Consider the following 21,373-nt stretch of genomic DNA (forward strand, 5'->3'; position numbering starts at 1 on the left):
ATTTCTATCAATTGAATTGAGTGAATTATTTGTCTAATTATATTTTAGCATTACTATCATTGTTGTCTTATTATTACCAGAGCCCTTATATCTCTATGGCTCTGATTATTACTAACGGTGCAGTGCAGGAGCTCTTGTGCCCACTCAGTGTTCCCATTGGATGACAGGTCAGTCACGTGAGGCAGTACGGAAGTAGACCATTTTCGGCCGAAAACCAAAACATTCGTGGGTGGTGTTTGAGTTATTCAATCTGGACTGACGTTACTCAGCTCCACTGGAGTGGTTCCGCAGACTGTGCCGCATCACTCGACAGCTTTACCCGGGGCCTGGCACGATGCTGAACGCCGCCGCCGCGGAGAGGAACAAGGAGCCCATCCTAGCGGTGCTCCAGGAGAGCGTGAACACCGGGAGACACCTGCAGGCTCTGGAGATCTCCTCCGGTACCGGGCAGCACGTCACACACTTTGCCCAGTCCCTGCGGAATATCGTCTGGCAGCCTTCAGAGTTTGACCGCCAGTCTCTTGCAAGGTAAACGCAGGCTGTGTGTTTCAGTTAGTACATCAAAAATACCGTATTAACAGCATTACCTATTACTCGGTTATTACGGTAATAATAATTCCTGCGTAGCTAATTTAAAGAAAGGCATTGGCCATGCATCTGCGGTATTACGGTAGTGCATTCAATACTTATAATGCAGGGCTGTGTTTTTTTGGGGTCTGCTTGCATTCACAATAATGCCTTTTGTTCCCATTCTCAGTATCGAAGCGTACAGAGCACACTACCAGCTGCCCAATGTGAGGCCTGCCATCCACCTGGATGCTTCTCTGCCCTACCAGTACTGGGGGGGCATCCCGCCAGAGAGCATAGATCTGGTGGTCAACATCAACATGATCCACATTTCTCCCATGGCTTGCTCAGAGGTAGGAGAACAGATACACTGCTTGCCAATACCAATTCTACCACAGTATTTAGTATACCAGAAGACAGATTTAGATTTAGTGTATCCTCCCAATCATGGGCGTAGGAAGCATCCTGAATGTGGGGGGTGGGGGGGTGCGTTGAGAGATATTGTTGTGGAGAGTCATTTATATATACATCGCAAAATACATTTGTGAATCCTTCTGTGAGCATTTATTAATATTGAGACTGATCTGACCCCATACGGATGTTAAGTTCACCTAGGAATGGTATCATTGACTTAAATGTTCAAATAAATGTTGCTCTTCTGTCTATATTGGTCATATGATGCCCCTTGACTGAAATGTGTTCTGTTCAATATCCCCACTGATTTACCTTAACATTAACATTCTGGGATGAGAGTCCACTGTACATCACAATTTATTCTAAACTGTCATTTCCCTTTCATCACTCACCTCAGCAATGGACCTCTCTCCACTGTCCCTGTGTTCTGCCTCTGACTCACTCTCAAGCGCCGAGATGTCAAGAGAGGTGGTGAAGTGATCATTATTTATTGAGCAGTATACTCTTTCACATTGAATCATAACAAGTCTACTGAATGTAAATACAACTGACTCTTAAGTAAGTCCCAGTCTGTGATATTGGACATTTTGAAGACTCAAAGTCCCAAGCAGTAGGTAGAATATTAGCTAGTCTATGTAATGTGCACAGAAAATAAAGTTAACTGAATACTGGGATGGAAATGGCCTATAAGCACTCAATAAAACATAAACACTAGGGATGTAACGATACCAAAAACTCACGGTACGATAATATCGTGATAACAAGTCCACGGTACGGTATTTATCACGATATTGAATAATAAAGGAAAAAAAATTCAATTTTTCCTTTTTTAATAAAACAATTTTTTTACTCGGAAAATGTTTCTTTATTACATAATAAATCTGATTTGTACAGCATTTTAGTAGGATAGCAGTATTTTAAAGTGTCAAAAACAAAGTGACAGTAACAGACTGGAACAATAAAACCAGTGTTTTTGTACCTACAGTACTACCAAACAAAGTAGGCATTTTCTTTGTGCCACTGCATCTCACAAATAAACAAGGACATTTAAATCAGACCCTGCAATAAAATAAATCAAGTTTCACTTTTTTTTCACTTTTTCAAGTAACTCAACTCAAACTCACTAGTCACTCACTCAGCATCAGACAGGTTTTTAGGAATATGAGAATGTCCACATTTCCAGGTATTTATAAGCTGGGATGTTTGGGCATTTACAAATATCCCCTGCTCTGGAAAAAACGTTCTCGCTTGGTAGCCTACTGATGTTGCTGGGACAGCAGTGGTCGCGTTAACCGAATATTTTATTTATCAATGATGGAAAAATATGAAAGCAGTCTGTCATTTTGACAGATTAGAACAAACTCTGAACAGCACCAACGTTTCCCCGCAGCGAGGCTCTGGTGTTATGCCGTGGTATGCATGCCCTCCAAAAGGAAATGATATAGTTTCCAAACCGTACCTTGCCATACAGATCAACACATGTCTAGGAGGTTTTGCTTTACTCTGTGTGCGCTCCCGCGAGGTGCATGCACACACGGCATAACACTGCCCCCCCCCCCGTGACTGACATTAAGAAAGAAATGTTTAAGTAACCAATGTGATATATTTTCATGGGGCCCAAAATCCCTGGCGGCGCCCCTGGCTATACTGAACCGCAATCCTTTGCACAGGGAATATTTAATCAGGGTCAAGGTTCACCTGCCTATGTTATTAGAAAGCAGTATGACCCGAAATTATGTGATGTGCTTTTGAAGGTAGATTCAGGTAGATTCAGATTGGATTTATCAAACCCAACTACCAAAGGACCCAGTCCGGGAATATCCCTGAAGCCCTTTGATAGCTAAACACTCCATATTTAGTATGTGGTATTTTATTTGGGGTGATTTCATCATTTACATGTATTCATTTGTTAATACTGTATGTACCACTACTAAAGCACAATAACAACTGAAATGGTATTATTTCCTAATATTGAGGCCCTGTGTTGGTTTACATTATGTTTTCATGGTGACTATTTCTTAAAAGAAAAAAAGTGCTAATAAGATTTACAAAACAATAATGTGTAAGCACAAGATAGTAATTTGAGACGTAATTTTACATACATTTTTCCCACTGTGAATAATTTGTGCCCCGGAGATAAATCTATTTAGGCCTCAATTTACTGCAAAAGTGCAACAAATTCAGGAACATTTCATTACATTGGGGTAACAAATTATATTTTCTGCACACAAATGTATAGATTGTGTCCTTGAAATATATATGTTATCTCTCTATGGCCACTCCTGGGTTTTGTGGTGCGGATTGAGTTCAAATTAAGTTAACAGGTTTTGTTTTACAATTCTTAAGTATTTCTGACTTAATTATTATCATTATTTGTAATATTTTAAGTAAGTATTAAAGTGTTGTATTTGTCAAATGCAAAAGAAAAACAATATACCTGCTTTATTACTCATGATTGACCACTATTGAGCAACATTGGGTTTTAATGACTTCAAGTTATTTTATAGTTTATTTTACATTTCAACTTTTACAGTCTGGCCATGGTTTCCAGTTTCCATAAAGTGGAGATATGTCAGTGTAAGTGTATCTGCAGTATGAACCCTTTGACCTAAGATAATCACTGCCCTTTCTACTATTCCTGCCTCGGGTCTATAGTCTATAAAAGAGATCAGGAACATAAAGTAATCCCCCCTGCCACTCAACCCCCACTGCGTGTGATCACTATTTTTCTCCTAGGGTTTATTCAAAGGGGCCGGAGCGGTGCTGAAGCCGCAGGGTCTCCTGATGACATACGGGGTGAGTGAAAGACCATGTTGTCATAAACATGCACTTACCACATTCATGACATGTTGTTATGAAATCTAAACATAAAAGAGTGCCTGTAAATTCTACTTAACATGGTTTCTTGTTGCCCTCAGCCATATGCGGTGAATGGGCAGATCGCGCCTCAAAGTAATATTGACTTTGACTACAGCCTACGGCAGAGGTAAAGTGTTCAACATATGTTTAATGCTTAGCCTAAAGCGGTTTAGAAAGGATTGGTCACAGTATTCTCTGGTCAAAGACAAGTGTGTTTCACTTTGACATAAAGTAGCATCTGTTTTTCTTTAGAGAGAGGCATCAATAATCATTTTAAATAAGAATGCAATAAACTTCAGAAAATTGAATGTTTGAATTAAAGATATTCTAAAAGATGGTATCTACAAAAAAACTAAAATGTTTAGAAAAAAACTCTGAACATGAATAATGTAATCATTTGTGTTTTTATTGTCTATATATGTTGCAAGTCTGGGGACCAGTATCTAAAGTAGGATAAGGTCACTGAACAATTATTTTTAAATGGTCACAGTTAAACTTCATGTCAAGGATTATGGATAGAAATTGTCCCCAGATTAAAAATGCAACTATATTTAATAAAGATTACATGGCAAAACTCATTTATTTTGAAAAAAGTTATTGCTACAAACAAATCAAAGTGACACAAATAAACACAAACAGGGAGGAAAAATAATCTAGTGGGAACTGTACATTTTTATACAAATGTATTTACCTGACTTATATATTTCAGTTTGAAAATGTATTGCCACTATCTACCTAATCATTTGATTTACTGAAGGAATACAATTTAGTTTATTTTTATTATTTATATTTCCTTTCTTTCTTTTGAATTTGTGTTCCTAATTTGATTGAGGGCAAATTGTTATTTCATCATTTAGTTGTATTTGTTATGTGTAATATTTTGACCGTATTAAAAATCAGTAATAATGCAAAGGTGACTGTATGCCTTTACTTTGACAGGAACCCCGAGTGGGGACTCAGGGATATCTCCTTCCTCGGTTCGATAGCAGAGAAAAGCGGTTTATTCCTGGAGAAAGTTGTGAGTAAAAAGCTCATTCAAACATCATAAACAAACAGTGCAGTTATGGGATTACTGGTTTACTAAAGTCTAATTTTTATCTTTTCCTTTCCAGATGGACATGCCTGCCAACAACAAGTGTCTTCTGTTCAGGAAAGAGAGTTTGGTGTGAAGTGTCCTAAGGTCCAGTGTGTGGAGCACAACGGTCCAAGCGCCTTAACCTACACTTGAAGCTCAGATACATTGCCAAATTCTCCGGAACTTTTAATAAATTGTTTTCCCATATTCTGGTACACATTGACATCAACGCAATTGTTTACTCAGACCTGACATACTACTCCATCTACTCTATTATATTCTTCTGTATTGCACACTTGAGTAAAACATGCTCACTGATATGATGTCTTTGTACTTCTTTTTTACCTCCTTACAGCCACCTACTCCTTTCTATTTCTAAGTTAGCAGAAGTGCTTTGAAATCATTCATAACAAAAGAAAAACTATATATAACATCTATGTAAAAAAGACTGGTATAAAAAGGCTAATATAGAATATACAATTTCATAGAAAAACATAATATTGAGGTAATATGTCTAGCTAAGCATTTTTACAAGTGTGGCTTTACTTCTGCCTACTATTCTATTTTTCAAAAACATGAAGAATACATTTATTTAAAAAAAGAACATCTATATTTGATCTTATTTAAAAAGAACTTAAGAACATTGGTATTATTAGGCTCGCAACACACCTAAAATGTAGTACAACCTCTGTTGTAATTAATATACAAGATATCTCATGTCTTCATTTAAGGAATACTTCCCCGACAAAATAAAACATGTCCTTGAACAAAAGTTTGTTCATCCCACAAGCCTTCTCTGTGAACAAAAACATTCAAGGTAACACAGTGTGAGCAACTGATGGTCATTTTGAGGGGGAAACATTCCTTAAACCTACAGTATTTTAACACATTTTGTGTCTTTTGATTTCAAGACTCATTAAATATCAGCTTTTCTTGTTGGAATCCTGGTTTCAGTGCTTAAGGTGAAGGTGACCCCAGGCAAGTCTGACTCCTGGGAGTTCTATACACAGGTCTTTTTTTTCAGAACATCACGTAGCTTCTTGAGTCTGCGTTCAGTGATGACTCTGACGTAGCTGTCTGATTGGATGATGGCAATGCCGTCCTGCACCATACCCATCACCAGCAGAGGGTTATCCTCCATGGTGATGTTAGGACACGGACAGCTCCAGTCTATCTTAGCGATGGTCACCTCCAGGTGCTTGGTATTGAAGAAATGCAATCCCATCTTTTCATCTCTCAGGACCTCCTCCAAGCTAAAGCGAGCTAACCCAGAGTCCAGATCCTCCACCAGCTCTGTCAGCCGCCCCACAATAGCAAAGTCACTCCGACACAAGCTGGGCACCATTCTCCCCTTCACCCGGCAGGCCTGGCAAGGTTTCTTTTCGGCCTGTGGGCAGTTGGCCTCGCACTCCTCCTTGCTGTTGAAGCTGTTGGCATTCCCATGGCAGCCGCCGTAGGCAAAGGCCTGGCACTGTTTCAGGACAGAACTCCAGGCCCAACGTGGCTCCCAGGATTTGCAGGGGCCCTGGACAGCAGGCAGGAAGCAGATGCCCATCCCCTCTCTCTGACAGGAGGCCTTGCACTCCTCGTAAGTCTCGAATCGGTTGTGGCTATCATCGCATCCGCCGTTGCTGAAAGCCACGCAGGTGCTCAGCTTGCCGTCGTAAAACCAGTCCACGTGCCGCTCGCTGCTGCACACTCTCAAGTCTACGGAAGCCAGGCAGTCTGCTGGCGAGAAGGGCCGCCCCATGGACATCTCAGGGTCTTCAGAGAAGTCGTCAAGGCCCCGGCGAATCACGGACAAAGGGTAGTCTGCTCGAAGAACCCCCGCAGAGTTCCGCGCAATGCAGGTGTAGATACCTGTATCCCACACCTGGGCGTTGTAGATGACGAGCTGACCGATGTTGGTGATGACCACGTTGCCGTACATCTGGTCGGGCCTCATGACCAGCTGCTCACGCCGTTCGCTCTGCTTCTCCCATGTTACATCAGGTTTTGGGGATCCAGTCACATCACAATGGAAGCTCACTGTGCCTCCTACGTAGACAGATTGGTGGTGTGGGTTGGAGTACAGCATTGGGAACATGGGGTCTTCCTGGGAGGATGTAGGGGTGGGGTTGGCCGTAGTGTCCTGAGGCAGTGGACTGGTGGGGGGCCCGGCCAGGTAAAAGCGGCAGGTGACCACGGTTATTGTCACCCCGCGGATGCAGGCCTCTGCGTCCATGTAGCAGCGGTTGAAGTAGGTGAGGCCATCTGAGGCGCAGGTGAAGTTGGGCTCTTTCTCACACAGGTCCTGGCACTTGCAGATGGGTTGTCCCAGCCAGATGCCACAGGTGGCCCCTTGCTGGCTGCAGATGAAGCCCTCGCAGGTAGCTGTGGAGATGGGGGCTTCAGTTACTCCTTCCCCATCTGGCTGGGCAGGAGTGCCATCGGAGAAACGTGCAGCCACACAGCTGTTGAGACCACACACGTTGGTGCAGCATTTCTCAAAGTCAGCACAGTCCTGCACACACAAAACAGCATTTATAAAATCAGATATAAATGTAAAAAGAAAGTAATAAAATAATGATTATTAGTTTATCAAAACATAAATAACACCACCTCGTCAACGTTGCATTCCCTCTCGCAGGTGCTTTGCGCATCAACCCAGAGGTTGGAATTCAGCTTGTTGGGACAAAATCCTTCGTGTTCAACTTTGGATCCTACCACACTTGCACACAAAGAAAGTTCGGGTAATTTGCAAATCAGGAGTATCAACAAACACGCACGAATCCATCCTATTTTATTTGTGTTTGGTCCATTAATATCCAGACGTGGATCCTGTATGCATCTGTGCTCCAAAAGTTGTAAAGGGATTTTAAACATGATTGCTCTTTTGCGTGAGTCCCCCAGCGAGTAAATCCATTCCTCCTTTTAAGTCTTGAAACTCTGAAGTCGGTTTTCAAATGTAGCCGTCCGTTTTGAGCGTAAACATTATGGAAGTCAGGTTTGTCTGTGTGCGCACAAAGAGTTGTAGCAATCCCGAAAATCAACACGGGCTCCCCATCCGCTGAAAAAAATAAATCCCAGAAAAGCGTGTAAAACATGCACTCGGGTTGCATGTAATATTTGCTTTGAGAAACAAAACAAACCTCTTGCAACAATTGGACAAACTCTCATTCAGGTCGATTTCCACCGGACAGCGAAACAAGCGAACGGAACGGCACAATGAGAGTGAAAGACGCAACATCAGTCTTTCAGAGAGTGAATGGAGGTGGAAAGGGCAGCCCCTCTGACCGCCCCCACGATCGTCCAGTGTCTGAAACTCTTATGAAGCAACACCATGCGCTAAGCAACTGGACAAACATTGTAAAAACATCAAAGAAAACGTGAAGCCGTGGTGACAAGCTGTCCCAACAACCGTGCTCAAGGAGCTACACATTCCGGTGAGACATCCAACGTTAAATGCGTCCAGACAGCATTTATAGAGGTGTCATTCATACATAAAGAAATGAGCCGGTTATCTGGCTGTTGGGTGTATTGTCATTTTCGGTTATAATTACGTATTCCCGGAGGTTTTACGCACGGAAAACGTATGCATATGCAAGTTTTCCTAGCGTAAAATCACATTTTAAAACAGAAATTAGTCGTCTGGACTCTGGGGGGGAAAGCGTGTAAAACAAACACGGGGCGTGTCGCGTCTTGTCTGGCAAAACATGTTGTTTACGTCCTCTTGTCTAGACGTCAGTCACTTTAGCACCGTCGCTCATTCACACGGGACTCAGAGAAGCCGCGGTCAGGTGGGAAGGCGTAAAGCGTCCACTTTCTTCAATAGTGGGCGAGGCATCTTTGTCCCCATGCGGCTCCGAGGCGATGAGAAGCTGCACCCCCCCATCTTTTCATTGGAAGTGACCCTTCAACCTTTGGGTGACTTTTGACCGCGCTGCATTCATGCGCTGCAGCGACGTGCCCGGTTATCCAACAAGTCTGGCCCATACCGAGGGAGCGGATAATCAATTCAACCCACCCCCCGAAAAAAGGGTTTTATTGCACTTGAGCACCGACAAAGGGGTACAAAATATATTCCCACAAAGATAAATGAATGAAAAAAGATTCATGGCAGAAAGCTTTTAGTAATAGCGTTACTCTTTATTTAGGTGGTTGTCTGTTTTCAATGAAGTCACAATTGTATGCAAACAGTTCTGATAGCAACGGTCATTACCAAACGTTTACACAGTGCTTCACATGTCCATACAGCGCCAGTAGAAAACATGCACCACGATTTTTTTATACCCTCAATGAGCGTATCAGACATTAAGCCACGACACTGGGAATGTTGGAGTGGAAGTATAATACGCTAAATCAGATGTGGAAAGAAAATTGAGAATTTAAAAGTATAAAAGCGTTTTGTTCGGATTATTTAAAGAAACAATATTTTTGTAAGCTACGATTTAAAGTCCAAGACTTTCCGTAGTCATCTGACATCCTGTTTCTCCACAGTAAACAATTATAACCCCTCCTATTGTACACATTATGAGGGTTGGAAAAAAAGAATTAAATTACAGTAAAAATACTCAAAACGTGTTAAAAGTATTACGATAACTTTCCAACAGTCCCACAAATGACCGCACGGCCACAGCAAAGTAGCAGAAAAGTATTGTTTTACATTCATAAATACATTGCATATACATATAAAAATCCCCAAAAAGCAATCTATTAAAAAATATTCCTCTGCTAAAACACAAGATCACTTCCCAAAGGCTCCATCTGTACGTTTGTGTTTGTTCAAGGTTTCCTCATCAGCGCATCAATCTCTGGAAGTTCCCCCAAAAAGTGAGAACTCTGAGAAATGATCATGCTGCTGAAACCAGTTCAAGTGATAAAGCTGCAACTAAGAATATTCGATGAAGAAAATGGCCTGAGAAAGTCAACAGATGTCCAAACCCGATGAGAACGGAGGGTGAATTCATTTGGGCTGGAATTCAAACGGGGAGTCTGTAAAAACGAGACGACTTGGCTCAACCATGCTTGTTGTTCACAGATTGAGCGCTAGAGAGAACGGTCTCGTTATGTATTTGTAATCCTGTATTACCGTCCGGTAAACTAGTTAAACTAGTTTCTCATGACATTCAATTCAAACCTCATTTAAAAACTAAATCTGAGTTTTAAATAAGCATCCTTAAAAAAGGAGTTTTCCATGAAACACAAATAAGTTGAACACTGAAAGCAGGGCTCCCAAAACATTCAAGACAAAAACAAGCATAAGCTGGATCAAATCACCATCACAGACCAAAACAACGAGCACATATTTACGACTTGAAATACGAAATACTTTTTCATAATAAAAGATGTCCGACATCCCTCCACTCGTGTGTAGTGTTAACAGGTGAGCCGTGCTCCCTAGAGGCACATCTTGACTTGATCACAGCGAGCGCCTTTCAGTCAGGAGTACGGGTGAACGGAACACCCACAAGACGTCCCAAAGAAACAAAGGACAATGACAGTTCACAGCTAAATCTGTTCCTGGTGAAGACTGCTGGTGGCTCTCCGTGCGCCTTTATGGCCTTCGTGACCTCTCGGACCAACAACCCATTTCTAACTTTAACCGCCAGTCCTCTCCTTCACTATGAGATCTTACAGTTCCCCTTAGAGGACGAGCTCTTCGGAGGACTCTGCGGAGGCCGGAAGGACTTGGAGCGTTTCAGACTGTTAGCTTTGCTACCGCTAGCGCCCGACGATGCACTGTTGGCCACCGAGTACGAGCGTCCGTGCATCATGACCGCGTTCATGCCGTTGGCCATGGAGAAAGACTTGAGGTGGGACTTGATGGAGACGGGGAGGGGCAGCTTGTCTATGAGGTACACGGGGGTGCAGGAGACGATGGAGCGGCAGCACAGGTCCTGGAGGCTGAAGACTGTGGGGCGAAGAAGAAGAAATTTGGACGTTATGTCACAATAACCGTACGTTAAATACTCTTCAAATACGTTTTCAGATAGCTCAAACTTTTATATTTGGACCATGGCTGCACAATGTAGAAAAACTAATTACAGTTATTTGGAATGATATTTCAACTGCGATACGTTTGCACTATTAGAGGGAAAAACTACTTTTGAAACATTACTCACAGTATCATTGAAAAATATTTTAAAAAGATACGAAGATTCTTCCTTTAGCCTGTAGAATACTGTGTGTAGGCAGGGACCTCTCTGCAGCATCAGACCTTCGAATTAATAATTATATTTTCACATATTTTGCCGATAACGAAATGTTCCTTTACTGCAATTTAGTCATGCATAAATCCACACTGCACATTTGTTAACATTCCAATGAATCGTTCAGCTCTATTCTTTGATTATATCCACATTACCGATCATTAGTCATCACAAAAGTAATTGTGTAAATAAAAGTAAAATGTTGATTTATTGTGCAGCCCTAATGTAGGCATCACAACAAAGGGGACATTTAGCTGATACAAATATTTAGACACATTTAGAATGATTTGCTTCTTATCGTATCAATATTTAAGCTTTATTTTTATATAATTCTATTCTTCCAGGCCCTTCTTATGTTCCCGAACAATTCAGTTGAAAATAGCTTACATGAACACACGTTTGTCTTATAGGAAGATAAATTAAAAAACAATAATGTATAGATCTTAAATATTTTTAAATAACAATATTTTGGCAATAATCTTGTACTTCATAGTACATTTTCTCTACTCGTGTGGTGCCCCAGATGAATGCAGTATTGGCAAGTAATACAACAAATATTCCTAAAGACAAAATATATGATATAACTATTATAAAGTTACAGACGCTGCTTCCCCGTTACATTTCGATTTCTTCTCGGACTGACTGGGAAAGTGGATACTCAAGCGCCACACATAAAACGCGGCATTGTGAAGGACATTTTACTAAACAACTGATCAACATGTTTTATTTAAGGCTGTACAATCAATCACATTTGATCAAAACTTCAATATGGACTAGTCGGTTCATTATGTCACAGGAAGCACAATATTTGTTTCATTCTAAATATGTGCCATGTTTAATTAGTTATTGTAGAGCTAAAAGGGTTGGTCAAAATTAGTGCTGTCAAAATTATCGCGTTAACGGCGGTAATTAATTTTTTGAATTAATTGCGTTAAAATATTTAACGCATTTAACGCATGTGCAGAATGGCCCGCCCCATACGTGCCACCAGTGGCAGCGCCAGGGTATGGCTGGGGTAGGCTACACCCATACCAATAAATGTTTTAGCCCCACCATGAAAAATGATGTTAAAGTAAGCAAAATAAAGTCTGCCAACTCACGGAGTAAATTGCACAGACAGCAGTTAGTAAGATTGATTTCAGTAGCCACGGTTTTAAAAACTTTTGTCACGTAGTGATCGTCTTCTAAATAGAACATCTTTGATAACGGCGTGGTGTTGTTGCAGGAAGTCCCGACGGAGAATACTCTTGCTGTAGTACAGGGCAGAGCCATATAATAGTAATAATATGGCTCTGGTACAGGGGTGCACATAACTGGTACGCAGGTTATGTGCGTAATCTGAAATGCGTACCGTCACTTGTGTCACAAAGCGTATTTGCGTACCGACGTACTTGTGAAGCTTTTCCAGAAGGCGGTTAGATCACCGGACGGCAGAGTCGGTCTCCGTGTGCACAGACAGGGCTGCTGTTAACGTCGGTCTGTACAACGGAACTGTGCTAAAACTACGCCAACCGGCTGCGGAGGGAGACTCCCCCCCATCACTGAAGAACTGCGCTAAAACAGCTGATCACAACGTTCACACTCTGTGGTCACGAAGTACTCCACTAGCCCCCCCCCCCTCTCTGTCGACTTTCCTGAAGTACTCCCCGTTGATAGAAATCAACACGTAATGAATTAAGACCCCACGGTTTGATGATTGATAGGTGTGTGGGTTGTCTTTCATTTTGACACGCAGAAAAATGTTATAATAAACATAGATACTGTATGTTAAATGGATATATCCGCCTTCTTTCATTTATCTTTCCATTCCCACAACAATATACATAAAGAAATGGCATATTTTGGACATAGTTCGAATGGTGATTAATCATGATTAATTAATTTTTAAGCTGTGATTAATCTGATTAAAAATTGTAATCGTTTGACAGCCCTAGTCAAAATATTTACAATTACGTTTTTTTTTCAAATGGTGCAGACCTTATTTATTATTATTTAAAACACTCAAGAGCAGTGTGTCTTTTCAGAAATAATGTCCCGGTCACTCTGTAATCCAAATGCTTTTGAGTCTGTCAAATACACTTCTGAAAATTGGACGAATGCAATTTTAACATCCTTCATCCGTTTTGTCTTTCGTGTCATTTATCTCAAATTGAGAAAAACAATGCATTCATAATCTGCCATTTCAAAGCAGCTCACCTCTGTTGGGCCTCCAGAACTTCTCCATCCCGTGCCTCATCAGCACAATGCGTGAAAGCTCTGTGAAGGACTCGATGACGTTGAAGTTGCACAGCGGGCTGACCTCAAAGAAAGTCATGCTGTTCTTCTCCGCGTAGGCCCTGGCCTGCTCTGTGGGCACCTGCCGCTTGAAAGCCAGGTGAAGACGGTTCCCCACCAGGATCCTGGGCACGCCTGGCGCATGCTGGTGGAAAACAAAATGAGTTTCTAAAAACAATGTTACATGCCATCTCGTAACTTATTCATGCAAGACCCCGTGAATGTCCTTTAGTGAAAGTGTTCTCTGGATTTGGTCAATCACATATCTGGCAGAAAACGGAGTTTCTCTATCAAACTGTAATCTGTGGGCATATGGGACTAGTTTGGTTCTATATATGTCATATTTTATGAAAAAAACAGCAGTCCCATGTGCCCCAAGACTAAATATAGAACTAAATAATAATAAATATTAAGACATGGGTGCATCTTAAAGACTAGGAGGAGAATAACAACTTGATTATGAAATCACACATATGCAGTGAAATAAACAGTTCATATGGAAGAATCAACACAAACAGTTGTCTAACTTTTCAAAAATTCTGCATTTGAAAACTGATACAAAAAATATTTGTCCTGTGATTCAAAAGGTAGTTTTATCAGATACTTGCCCAAAGTATTTCCTACCATATTTCAAGACTTCAGACCAATCTGAGTACGGGTTGCATAATTAAATATAGTATTTTGGAGAAAAAAATAAGCCATTGCACTAATAACTATCTTTCTTTGCCGATGAATGCAGGTGCATTTCCTTTGTTTCAAGCAGTATGACATTACCTCGTCAATTTCCCGTATCCAGCGGTCAATGCCATCAAACGACCAGTTGTTCGTGATGTCATACACAAGCAAGATCCCCTGTAAAAATAAAAAACAAACATGTAGCTACAGTACATTTGTATACATTTATACAGAATCACATAATGAAGGGAAACACAGAAAATGCTCTGCAAGTCGTCACCTGTGCTCCACGAGAGTAAGACCTGAAGATGGTGCAGAACCTGCCCTGCCCAGATGTGTCCCTGTGGAAGACACACAGACATGTAGAGTAAGCACACTAACATGCTAACAGTCACCTTTGCCTCATTGTTTATTGCTTTTAAACACTTACCATAACTCTAATTTCACTCGTTTGCCATCAAGCAGGATAGTAGTTGTCTTGTAATCAATGCCTGAGAGTAAATACAGTTATTTAATGTGAGTCAGTCCAGTCTTTTAAATCGATTTCTAAACAGCTGGGAAAAAAGAGATAGTTCCTCACCATTGCTGTAGGCATAGGGAGACTCCACTGATCCGTCTTGTAAACTTTCCAAGATTTCTCCCTTCCCAACATCGCTATCTCCCACCAAAAGGAATTTCAGGAGATAATCGTAACTCTTCACTGGACTACTCTGGGTCCCCATAATCCCGCGCATTGGGTCCAGATCAGAGAGAGCCTTTGCAGCTCACCAGAGGTCCACTCTTCGGGGAAAGGGACAACCCAGACGTTCGCTAACAGGGGTAGCTAAAGCTAGGCGACCGACGTTTGGCGTTAGCTAACCAGCTAGCTGCTACACTACCCACGATTTACATGAACTATGTATTCTGTAAACTCAGACAATGGTGTCCTGGTCAACTTTACAAATACGCCTTTCAATGTACGTTATCGGCAGTTAAAGCTGAGTCTAGACACCGTCTAGACACCGTCAATATGATGGAACGCTTACAAAAAATAACCAAAACAACCTTAACTATCTGTTAGCTTGTTAGCTAGCCAGCTAACGCAAGCGACAATGACGCATTCTAGCACAAACAGTTGACACGAGGCTGTTTAGTTCCGCAATAAACGATACTCTACCAGACCAAATGTGACTGTTTTCAATTTGTTAGAAAGAATAAAGCCTAAAAGAGTTATTCAGCGTCCAAGCCCAACGTCTATGTGGAGTGGACTGTGTTGGAACTTCCTGGTGTTTATGACATCATGAGCTGCGTCCCATCCGGAGTGGGATTAACCAAATAAAAGAAACACAACAAAATATATTTTAGAAAATATAAAATGATTAAAGGCCAACATGTTATTTATTTATTTATTACCATTACCCAACATTCTCACTAGTAAAACTATTCCTTATCTGCCTTGTTATATAATTTGATTGATATTTATGATTTCTGAAATTACATTGAGGCCCTTAAATTTATTAGTTATAGGTCAATAGATAATAAATCTGATCGTGGATTATTTAAAAATAATTTAGTAAAATAAATAGAATGTGCAGCTTTTTATTAAAGCTTTATTGTAATTGTATGTCTCAATGTATTTAATCTATAATACAAGGTTCTTTCTATTTTACACAAAATAAAAATTGTGCAAATTGATGTATGGTTTTCGACCCTCACTTTATGCATGTTTTATTTACGTTTTTTATGGAAAAGCTCTACTGCTCCCTCACCATGGAGGCTGAAAAAGTCAACCATTATTGAGTAACTTGATTGTTTTAAATTCGACTTTAATCTCTACCTAATGCTATTGTATTGAAATTGATAAGGAAATGTCACATCAAGGCATTTGTAGCAGCTGTGGGGAGTTCTCTCCAGTGATTGCAGAGTATCAAAGCCAGCTGAAACCCCACCAAAGTATCTGGTCTTGTTGATGTCAGTGATAGGCGCTGTCTTGAGTGAAAATGGCCCTGATGCATGCTGTGATTTTGTTAGTGCTGTTTTGTTCTGCCTACTGTTATCGTTCCAGAGGAAGAGCTCGCTATGCTTGTGCAAAACCCTGAACAAGAGTGGGAGAGAATGCAGAAAGTAATAAGAGACTAAATGAGTGAGGACCTCAAACCGACATTCCTGAGAGCGGGAAGTAGTGCATCTACAACACTTGCACCAAGGCAAGTTCCTGAGTATCTGGTTCTATCTTCCTCCGATGACCAGAAAAGTGCCTTCAAGCCAGAAAAGGGTGCCAGACCCCTACCACCCTCGCTCAGACAAATGTTACTTCAGACTGCCACCACTACTATTGCATCCGGAACAACAGCCAGACCAAAGCTGATTGAAATCTTGTGCCATGTTGACAGAATGTATGTTAGAGTAAGGAAAGAGATCTTTAAGTATACAGATGCATGGAAATCTCTTAAACTAGGCACCTGTCCTGTTAACAAAGGTACCAAAGACCATTACTACTTCCTCTACCTTCTGACGGATAGCTGTGGATTCAAGACAGAGGTTGGTAAAGCAGTTTTATGTGTTTTGAAAACGAAAGCTTTATATTGACAAACCTCATCCAACCCAAATCTTTGTCTGATCCAGAATAATGCAGATTTCCGGGTGATCAGCAATGTGGCCAACTACCAGCCAAACACTGTGGTTTTAAGAGATATGCCATTTACCATTCCTGTGCAGTGTACATTTCCAAGGTAAGATATTTAATCATGATTTGTCTATATTGCTGACCTCAATACAGAAAATGGCAAACTTGTAACACTGTGACAACTGCTATTCCCTACCTTGTCGTAATGTGCTCTTGTCTGTTGCAGATTGTTTCACTCTAAAGTTGGCTTCTACCCTGAAGTGAAGGGAGGCACTGTTTGTAAAAGAACTCTCACCAAAGAGCAGCTTCACCCTTACTCCTCAAGATGGTATGTTTCGTTTAAACAGGAATGTTCTCCTTTTCTCGCTTAGTGTTTCTCCAAGTCTCAATATAAACCTTGAACAGCTCTGGGGAGAAACTTTAGATGTATTACAAGATCCTCCTAATGTTGCATGGTTTTTCAAACTGCTTAACATTTTAGAGCAGAATAAAATAATGTGGTGGTACACTTTAACCCAAATGCGCAAGTACATTAGTGTTCTAATTATAATGCACATGGTCTCAAACTAGCAGTGGGGTTAAACAAAAAAATGGTCAAAGCTTGTGAGATAAATTACTTTATTGGCAGCTTTTAGCTTCATTTAAGAACTTACACCTGTAATACCTGAGTGGGGAAAAAATTGTTTTATTACCAATTGTTATGCCAACGTCTGATCTGTTAAGACTTTTGCAGGTTCCCTTAAAAAAAAGATGAGCGTATTCAATACATGCACTACAAGTGTTCTCTGGAATTTATCACTGCTAAAAAGCCAAAGCAGCAAGCATTTTCCTACTGTGTTACCAAACGGCAAATGTGTGACACAGCCTTGCTTAATTTATATGAATCTAAAACGTTAGTTTGCCGACATCATTCTTTTCCACAGCATCTGGCAATGACATCACTGTCACCAAATCTTTACTGTACAGCAAATGTACCTTGAGGCCAAGAAACCTGAGCATGCTGCTGCACCCACTGGAGCGATGAGGATGTACATCAACACGTGCTTCATTACTGCTTCCCAAGACTATACCTCAACACCTAAATATACAGTCATTGACAACTTTGGGTGAGATTTGGATTTTTTAACTAAAATGGGCATCTTGTGTGTTGGTTGGAAATAAAACATGCCTTTACTCCTTATTTGCAGCTGCATGATTGATAGCAAGGTGTAGCTGCAATCAAAGTTCATCACCGGTACTTCAAAGACGTCCCAGAAATTCGGCATGACTGTCTTGATCTTCAAGGACAAGGTTTCCACTTCATCTGCATCACAGGTACTGTCAAGATCAACTGCTACAGAGCGCTAACTCTTTATATGGAAAGTGTAAATTAACTCTGAAGTCCAAATGTCTTTCAGCAAATCTACATGCACTGTGACTTGTGACACAAGTGAAGCATCACTTTATGACTGTTACGGGCAATATGAGGCCAAATCCTTGGGGACAATGAGAAAAGCTTAACATGTAAAAACTGACGACTTGTTTTTTCTTCAAATTTTGAGTTTTGTAATTTTGTTTTTCAGCTACCAGGAATATGGTCTCCAGTCACTCTTGGATGGTGGACGTTCACCCCCGGATGAAGGTCTTGGAGGTGCTGACACTTTCACTTTGGAGGACCCCAGCATGGCAGCGCACAAAGACTACCTGCAGCACTGGAACATGACTATTAAAACAAATATGTGATGTGAAAATGATCAGACTTTTAAATAAATGGCTTCTCGTGTACTGGATGTTTCAATGGCCTATTCTTGAAGTTGTGACATGAATCCTTCATTGCTTTTTAAGGGTACACATTTAAACCAGACTTAATTTCACAATTGAGTAAACTGATTTATTTAAATGGAACAATCGGTACCCTCAATACACTTGACATAGTCATTTATCAGCATGTGTGCATTTCTAAGTATTTCTTGAAAATGAACCACAGCATTTCTGTAGATGCAGTTGTGTACCACAAGGGGATGGAAGAGATTCACTGTCTTTGCATGAGTAAATTCAGCAGGAAGTTCAATAATCCTCTGCCTTAAAGGGTTCCCAATAAGAACGTGTTTCAGCTGCTTTTTCTTGAGGCTTTTCTCCATGAAGGCTAATAAGTCTTGTAGCCTGCAAGTCATAAAGTTGGGTTTCCACTGTGATGGGTCTTTAGTCAAAAGGAGATGCATTAGTGCAGTTTTAAAATGGATATCCTTGAGGGCATTATTTCCTGATATTGCTGTTTGTCTCTTGTGGAGGAAATGTGCAATTTCAAGAGTTTGTCTGTGGCATGAATTTACAGGCAGGCGTTTAGAGATGTGTTCCAAGAAGTGGTCCTCATAGTTGGTCAAGGAGAGCGTCCAGAAAGTTTCAAAGCCATTCATGGAGTTTGGATCGATGAAGAAATGAGCATCGGTGTTTATTTTAACCACGGGATTCATTCTGAAGCCAACCTTCTTCCCCGATCTAAATCGAACAACCAGAGCACCTGGAGCACTGATGTAGCGAATGTTCAGCTCAAACTCATACTTGTGAGAAATATGTTCCCATGCTTGTTTGATTGTGCTCTGAAACCATTTTGTAACCTTCAATTTTGACAGAAATGGGGAGTCCTTCATGCAGAGAAGGCCATCATTCTTTTTCGTCTTTACTTTCTCAGTCTCGCAATGCAGCAAACACACCATGTCCTCTGAATTAGGAGACTGACAGGGGCAGACATTTTGGATTGTCTTATCTTCCACTAGTTTGATTTGACCACATGCTTGCATATCTGGCGGCTGGTCACTTGCCTGATTGAGCAGACACTGGAAACTATAAGGATCTAGAGGGGTAAAAGGGACAATGATATTGTACATGTCCACTATCTGAAAGTCTTCAATCACCATACCACCGTTTGTATCACATACGGCTCTCATGGCCTCCAATAGATCATTTGCAAACCCCTCCAAAAACTCCTTCCTCTTATCAGATGAGACTTGAATACATTTAGAATGAAATCGCTGCAGAGTGTTGCTGTCTGGTAGCAGCACTTCAGCAGCAGTGCAGGTCGCAGTTAAGGCCCTGGTTTCTTCTTGTTTAATTTGGGAATCTTTACCGAGGTATTTCCTAAAGAAGCGGATCATGGAAATTACAGAGAGTGCGTTCCATAAGTACCAGAGGTAATCCCGCTCCCAGTCAGCCATGTCCTTCTCCGTACTTTCATTTTCTGATGTTGAGGTGTGAGGGTGTGATGGAGGGGGTTCTTGTTCATTCGAACCAATCACTTCAGGCTTTTCCTGTTGTCCTTGTGGGCTTCCTGGGTCTATGAAAGGGACAGACTGTACAGTCTGGGTGTCTTCTTTACTTTTCTTGTCAAACTGTACATTTCCATTAAGCCCCTGGTCAATTTGTGAAGTTTGCAGAGCCGTTTCAGGTTCCCTTTGGGAGTTTTGTGGTTGACTTTCTGTAACATCTGAGTTGTGATCAGCAAAGTCTTCCTCTGATTCTTGTGTGGTGACAGACACATCTTCTAAGACAGATATGTTTTTAGTAACATATTGATCAGGCTGAAAGTCATCATGAGGATCTCCATTGACAGTATGTATCATATCTTCAGGGGCCATTACATGGTCGAGTTCCTCTTCTTCTCTCAGCAGCCTCTCTTCATGCTTCTGCATGCCCAGTGTGGTGAAATCGTCCCCATTCTCAACCCCGGGGTCCTCCCTTGGATATGTTAGGAGACCCAGAGCCACCACAAACACTCGCAGCAGAATATCTTGCATCGTCTGTGAATGAGTCAAACACCATTACAAATTGTCCAAAATAATTTCAGTGATTTGAAAAGAAAATAGAGCTGCAAAGATTAGTAGGCTTATCAATGTTTTTGGCTGTTTTCAGCCTCTAACATTTTTTCTGTGTTTCTGTTTGATATCATATTGAAGAGAGAGTTTGGATAGTTTTAAATGTGGTTGTATGAGATACATATTCATAGTCAATGTAGCCTAAAGCACATGTGAGCCCCCACGCCCCCCAGTATAGAGAAACAGACAGGACTAGTTAGTTCAATTAAAAGTGAATATTTTGTAGGTTTTCCTTCCTTTTTTTGTGACCAACTTTAACAAAGTAAAATATATAAATAGCTTATACAACACCTTTTTTTTTTTTAAACATCTATACTTTTCTTTTTTCTTCTTCAGACATTTCATAGACCAATCAATTAATCCATAGAATAATCTGCAGATTATAATAGCCCTAGAAAAAACGTCCCTGCAATTACATTAAAAAAAATACTTAATGTGAATTGTACCAGCAGGCAAACTTTCATAATGAGGCAAAACTAAAGCTACTTCCTGGAAGTCCTGAGAACATCTCTTTTCTTATTTCTGTAACTACATTTTACATGGAACAACATTTATAACTGCACTTAACATTAAAGGAAAAGATCAAGAATACGCACCAAAAGAAATGATGAATTATCTCAGCTTTGCAACGCTCCGGTAACCTATCTGCACGGTAGGTACAAAAGAGGAAGCAAGACACTCAGTGATCTCTTCCTTTTTTAGATGTCGTTGCAGGTTGTGTTTCGTGACTTATTTCCTGCACACCCTCTGCTGTGACATTTCCCTGTGCATTGCAGAGAAGAAAAAAGATAGCACTGACTTCCTGTAAGTTTCACCGAATAGTCATAAAAGCCTGAAGTGAATTTTCTCAGAGCAACTGAGT

At 40.8% G+C, this 21,373-nt stretch overlaps 5 protein-coding genes across 6 annotated transcripts; 2 read left to right on the forward strand and 3 right to left on the reverse strand.

Annotated features, from left to right (window-relative positions):
- The first annotated feature begins 158 nt into the window (after positions 1-158).
- On the forward strand, positions 159-5,235 carry mettl26 (methyltransferase like 26). The gene is made up of 6 exons (XM_034096618.1): positions 159-528; positions 758-920; positions 3,718-3,777; positions 3,900-3,967; positions 4,780-4,858; positions 4,953-5,235. The coding sequence occupies exons 1-6, from the start codon at positions 335-337 to the stop codon at positions 5,007-5,009; spliced, it is 621 nt and encodes a 206-aa protein (XP_033952509.1). The 5' UTR covers positions 159-334; the 3' UTR covers positions 5,010-5,235.
- Positions 5,059-7,801, reverse strand: wfikkn1 (WAP, follistatin/kazal, immunoglobulin, kunitz and netrin domain containing 1). 2 transcript variants are annotated; one of them, XM_034095905.1, is made up of 3 exons: positions 7,517-7,801; positions 5,922-7,418; positions 5,059-5,124 (listed from the first exon to the last, which is right to left on the reverse strand). In XM_034095905.1, the coding sequence occupies exons 1-3, from the start codon at positions 7,778-7,780 to the stop codon at positions 5,059-5,061; spliced, it is 1,827 nt and encodes a 608-aa protein (XP_033951796.1). In that variant the 5' UTR covers positions 7,781-7,801. The 2 variants fall into 2 exon arrangements, with proteins under 2 accessions (XP_033951796.1, XP_033951873.1); XM_034095982.2 differs by lacking the exon at positions 5,059-5,124 and having other exon boundaries at positions 5,329-7,418.
- Positions 7,802-9,028: 1,227 nt separating this feature from the next.
- Positions 9,029-15,325, reverse strand: LOC117456555 (ras-related protein Rab-40C-like). Its single transcript, XM_034096514.2, has 6 exons — positions 14,636-15,325; positions 14,486-14,546; positions 14,336-14,396; positions 14,155-14,232; positions 13,303-13,525; positions 9,029-10,808 (listed from the first exon to the last, which is right to left on the reverse strand). Exons 1-6 carry the CDS (start codon positions 14,787-14,789, stop codon positions 10,519-10,521), a joined length of 867 nt encoding a protein of 288 aa, XP_033952405.1. The 5' UTR covers positions 14,790-15,325; the 3' UTR covers positions 9,029-10,518.
- Positions 15,326-15,691: 366 nt separating this feature from the next.
- Positions 15,692-18,306, forward strand: zp3c (zona pellucida glycoprotein 3c). Its single transcript, XM_034096411.1, is given in 9 exon segments — positions 15,692-16,097; positions 16,099-16,575; positions 16,660-16,766; positions 16,887-16,938; positions 16,940-16,988; positions 17,584-17,610; positions 17,613-17,766; positions 17,848-17,974; positions 18,223-18,306. Coding segments are annotated over 9 exon segments (1,113 nt in total). The 5' UTR covers positions 15,692-16,034; the 3' UTR covers positions 18,280-18,306.
- LOC117456040 (inositol 1,4,5-trisphosphate receptor-interacting protein) lies at positions 18,269-21,196 on the reverse strand. Its single transcript, XM_034095789.2, has 2 exons — positions 21,108-21,196; positions 18,269-20,436 (listed from the first exon to the last, which is right to left on the reverse strand). The coding sequence occupies exon 2, from the start codon at positions 20,431-20,433 to the stop codon at positions 18,535-18,537; it is 1,899 nt and encodes a 632-aa protein (XP_033951680.1). The 5' UTR covers positions 20,434-20,436; positions 21,108-21,196; the 3' UTR covers positions 18,269-18,534.
- Positions 21,197-21,373: the final 177 nt, after the last annotated feature.

Source organism: Pseudochaenichthys georgianus, chromosome 1 (genome assembly GCF_902827115.2).
Source record: "Pseudochaenichthys georgianus chromosome 1, fPseGeo1.2, whole genome shotgun sequence".
NCBI classification, from domain to species: domain Eukaryota; kingdom Metazoa; phylum Chordata; class Actinopteri; order Perciformes; family Channichthyidae; genus Pseudochaenichthys; species Pseudochaenichthys georgianus.

Bases quoted from the DNA above. Each gene is read 5' to 3' on its own strand.
- mettl26 (XM_034096618.1), top strand. From the start codon at position 335: ATGCTGAACGCCGCCGCCGCGGAGAGGAACAAGGAGCCCATCCTAGCG. The intron at 529-757 runs GTAAACGCAGGC...TCCCATTCTCAG, and splicing joins GACCGCCAGTCTCTTGCAAG to TATCGAAGCGTACAGAGCAC. The intron at 3,968-4,779 runs GTAAAGTGTTCA...TTACTTTGACAG, and splicing joins GACTACAGCCTACGGCAGAG to GAACCCCGAGTGGGGACTCA.
- wfikkn1 (XM_034095905.1), bottom strand. From the start codon at position 7,780: ATGTTTAAAATCCCTTTACAACTTTTGGAGCACAGATGCATACAGGAT. The intron at 7,419-7,516 runs GTGGTGTTATTT...TTGTGTGTGCAG, and splicing joins GGGAATGCAACGTTGACGAG to GACTGTGCTGACTTTGAGAA. The intron at 5,125-5,921 runs GTATAGAACTCC...AATGTGTACCAG, and splicing joins TTCTGAAAAAAAAGACCTGT to AATATGGGAAAACAATTTAT.
- LOC117456555 (XM_034096514.2), bottom strand. From the start codon at position 14,789: ATGCGCGGGATTATGGGGACCCAGAGTAGTCCAGTGAAGAGTTACGAT. The intron at 14,547-14,635 runs GTGAGGAACTAT...ATTTACTCTCAG, and splicing joins TCCCTATGCCTACAGCAATG to GCATTGATTACAAGACAACT. The intron at 10,809-13,302 runs GTGAGCTGCTTT...TTCGCCCCACAG, and splicing joins GTTCTGGAGGCCCAACAGAG to TCTTCAGCCTCCAGGACCTG.
- LOC117456040 (XM_034095789.2), bottom strand. From the start codon at position 20,433: ATGCAAGATATTCTGCTGCGAGTGTTTGTGGTGGCTCTGGGTCTCCTA.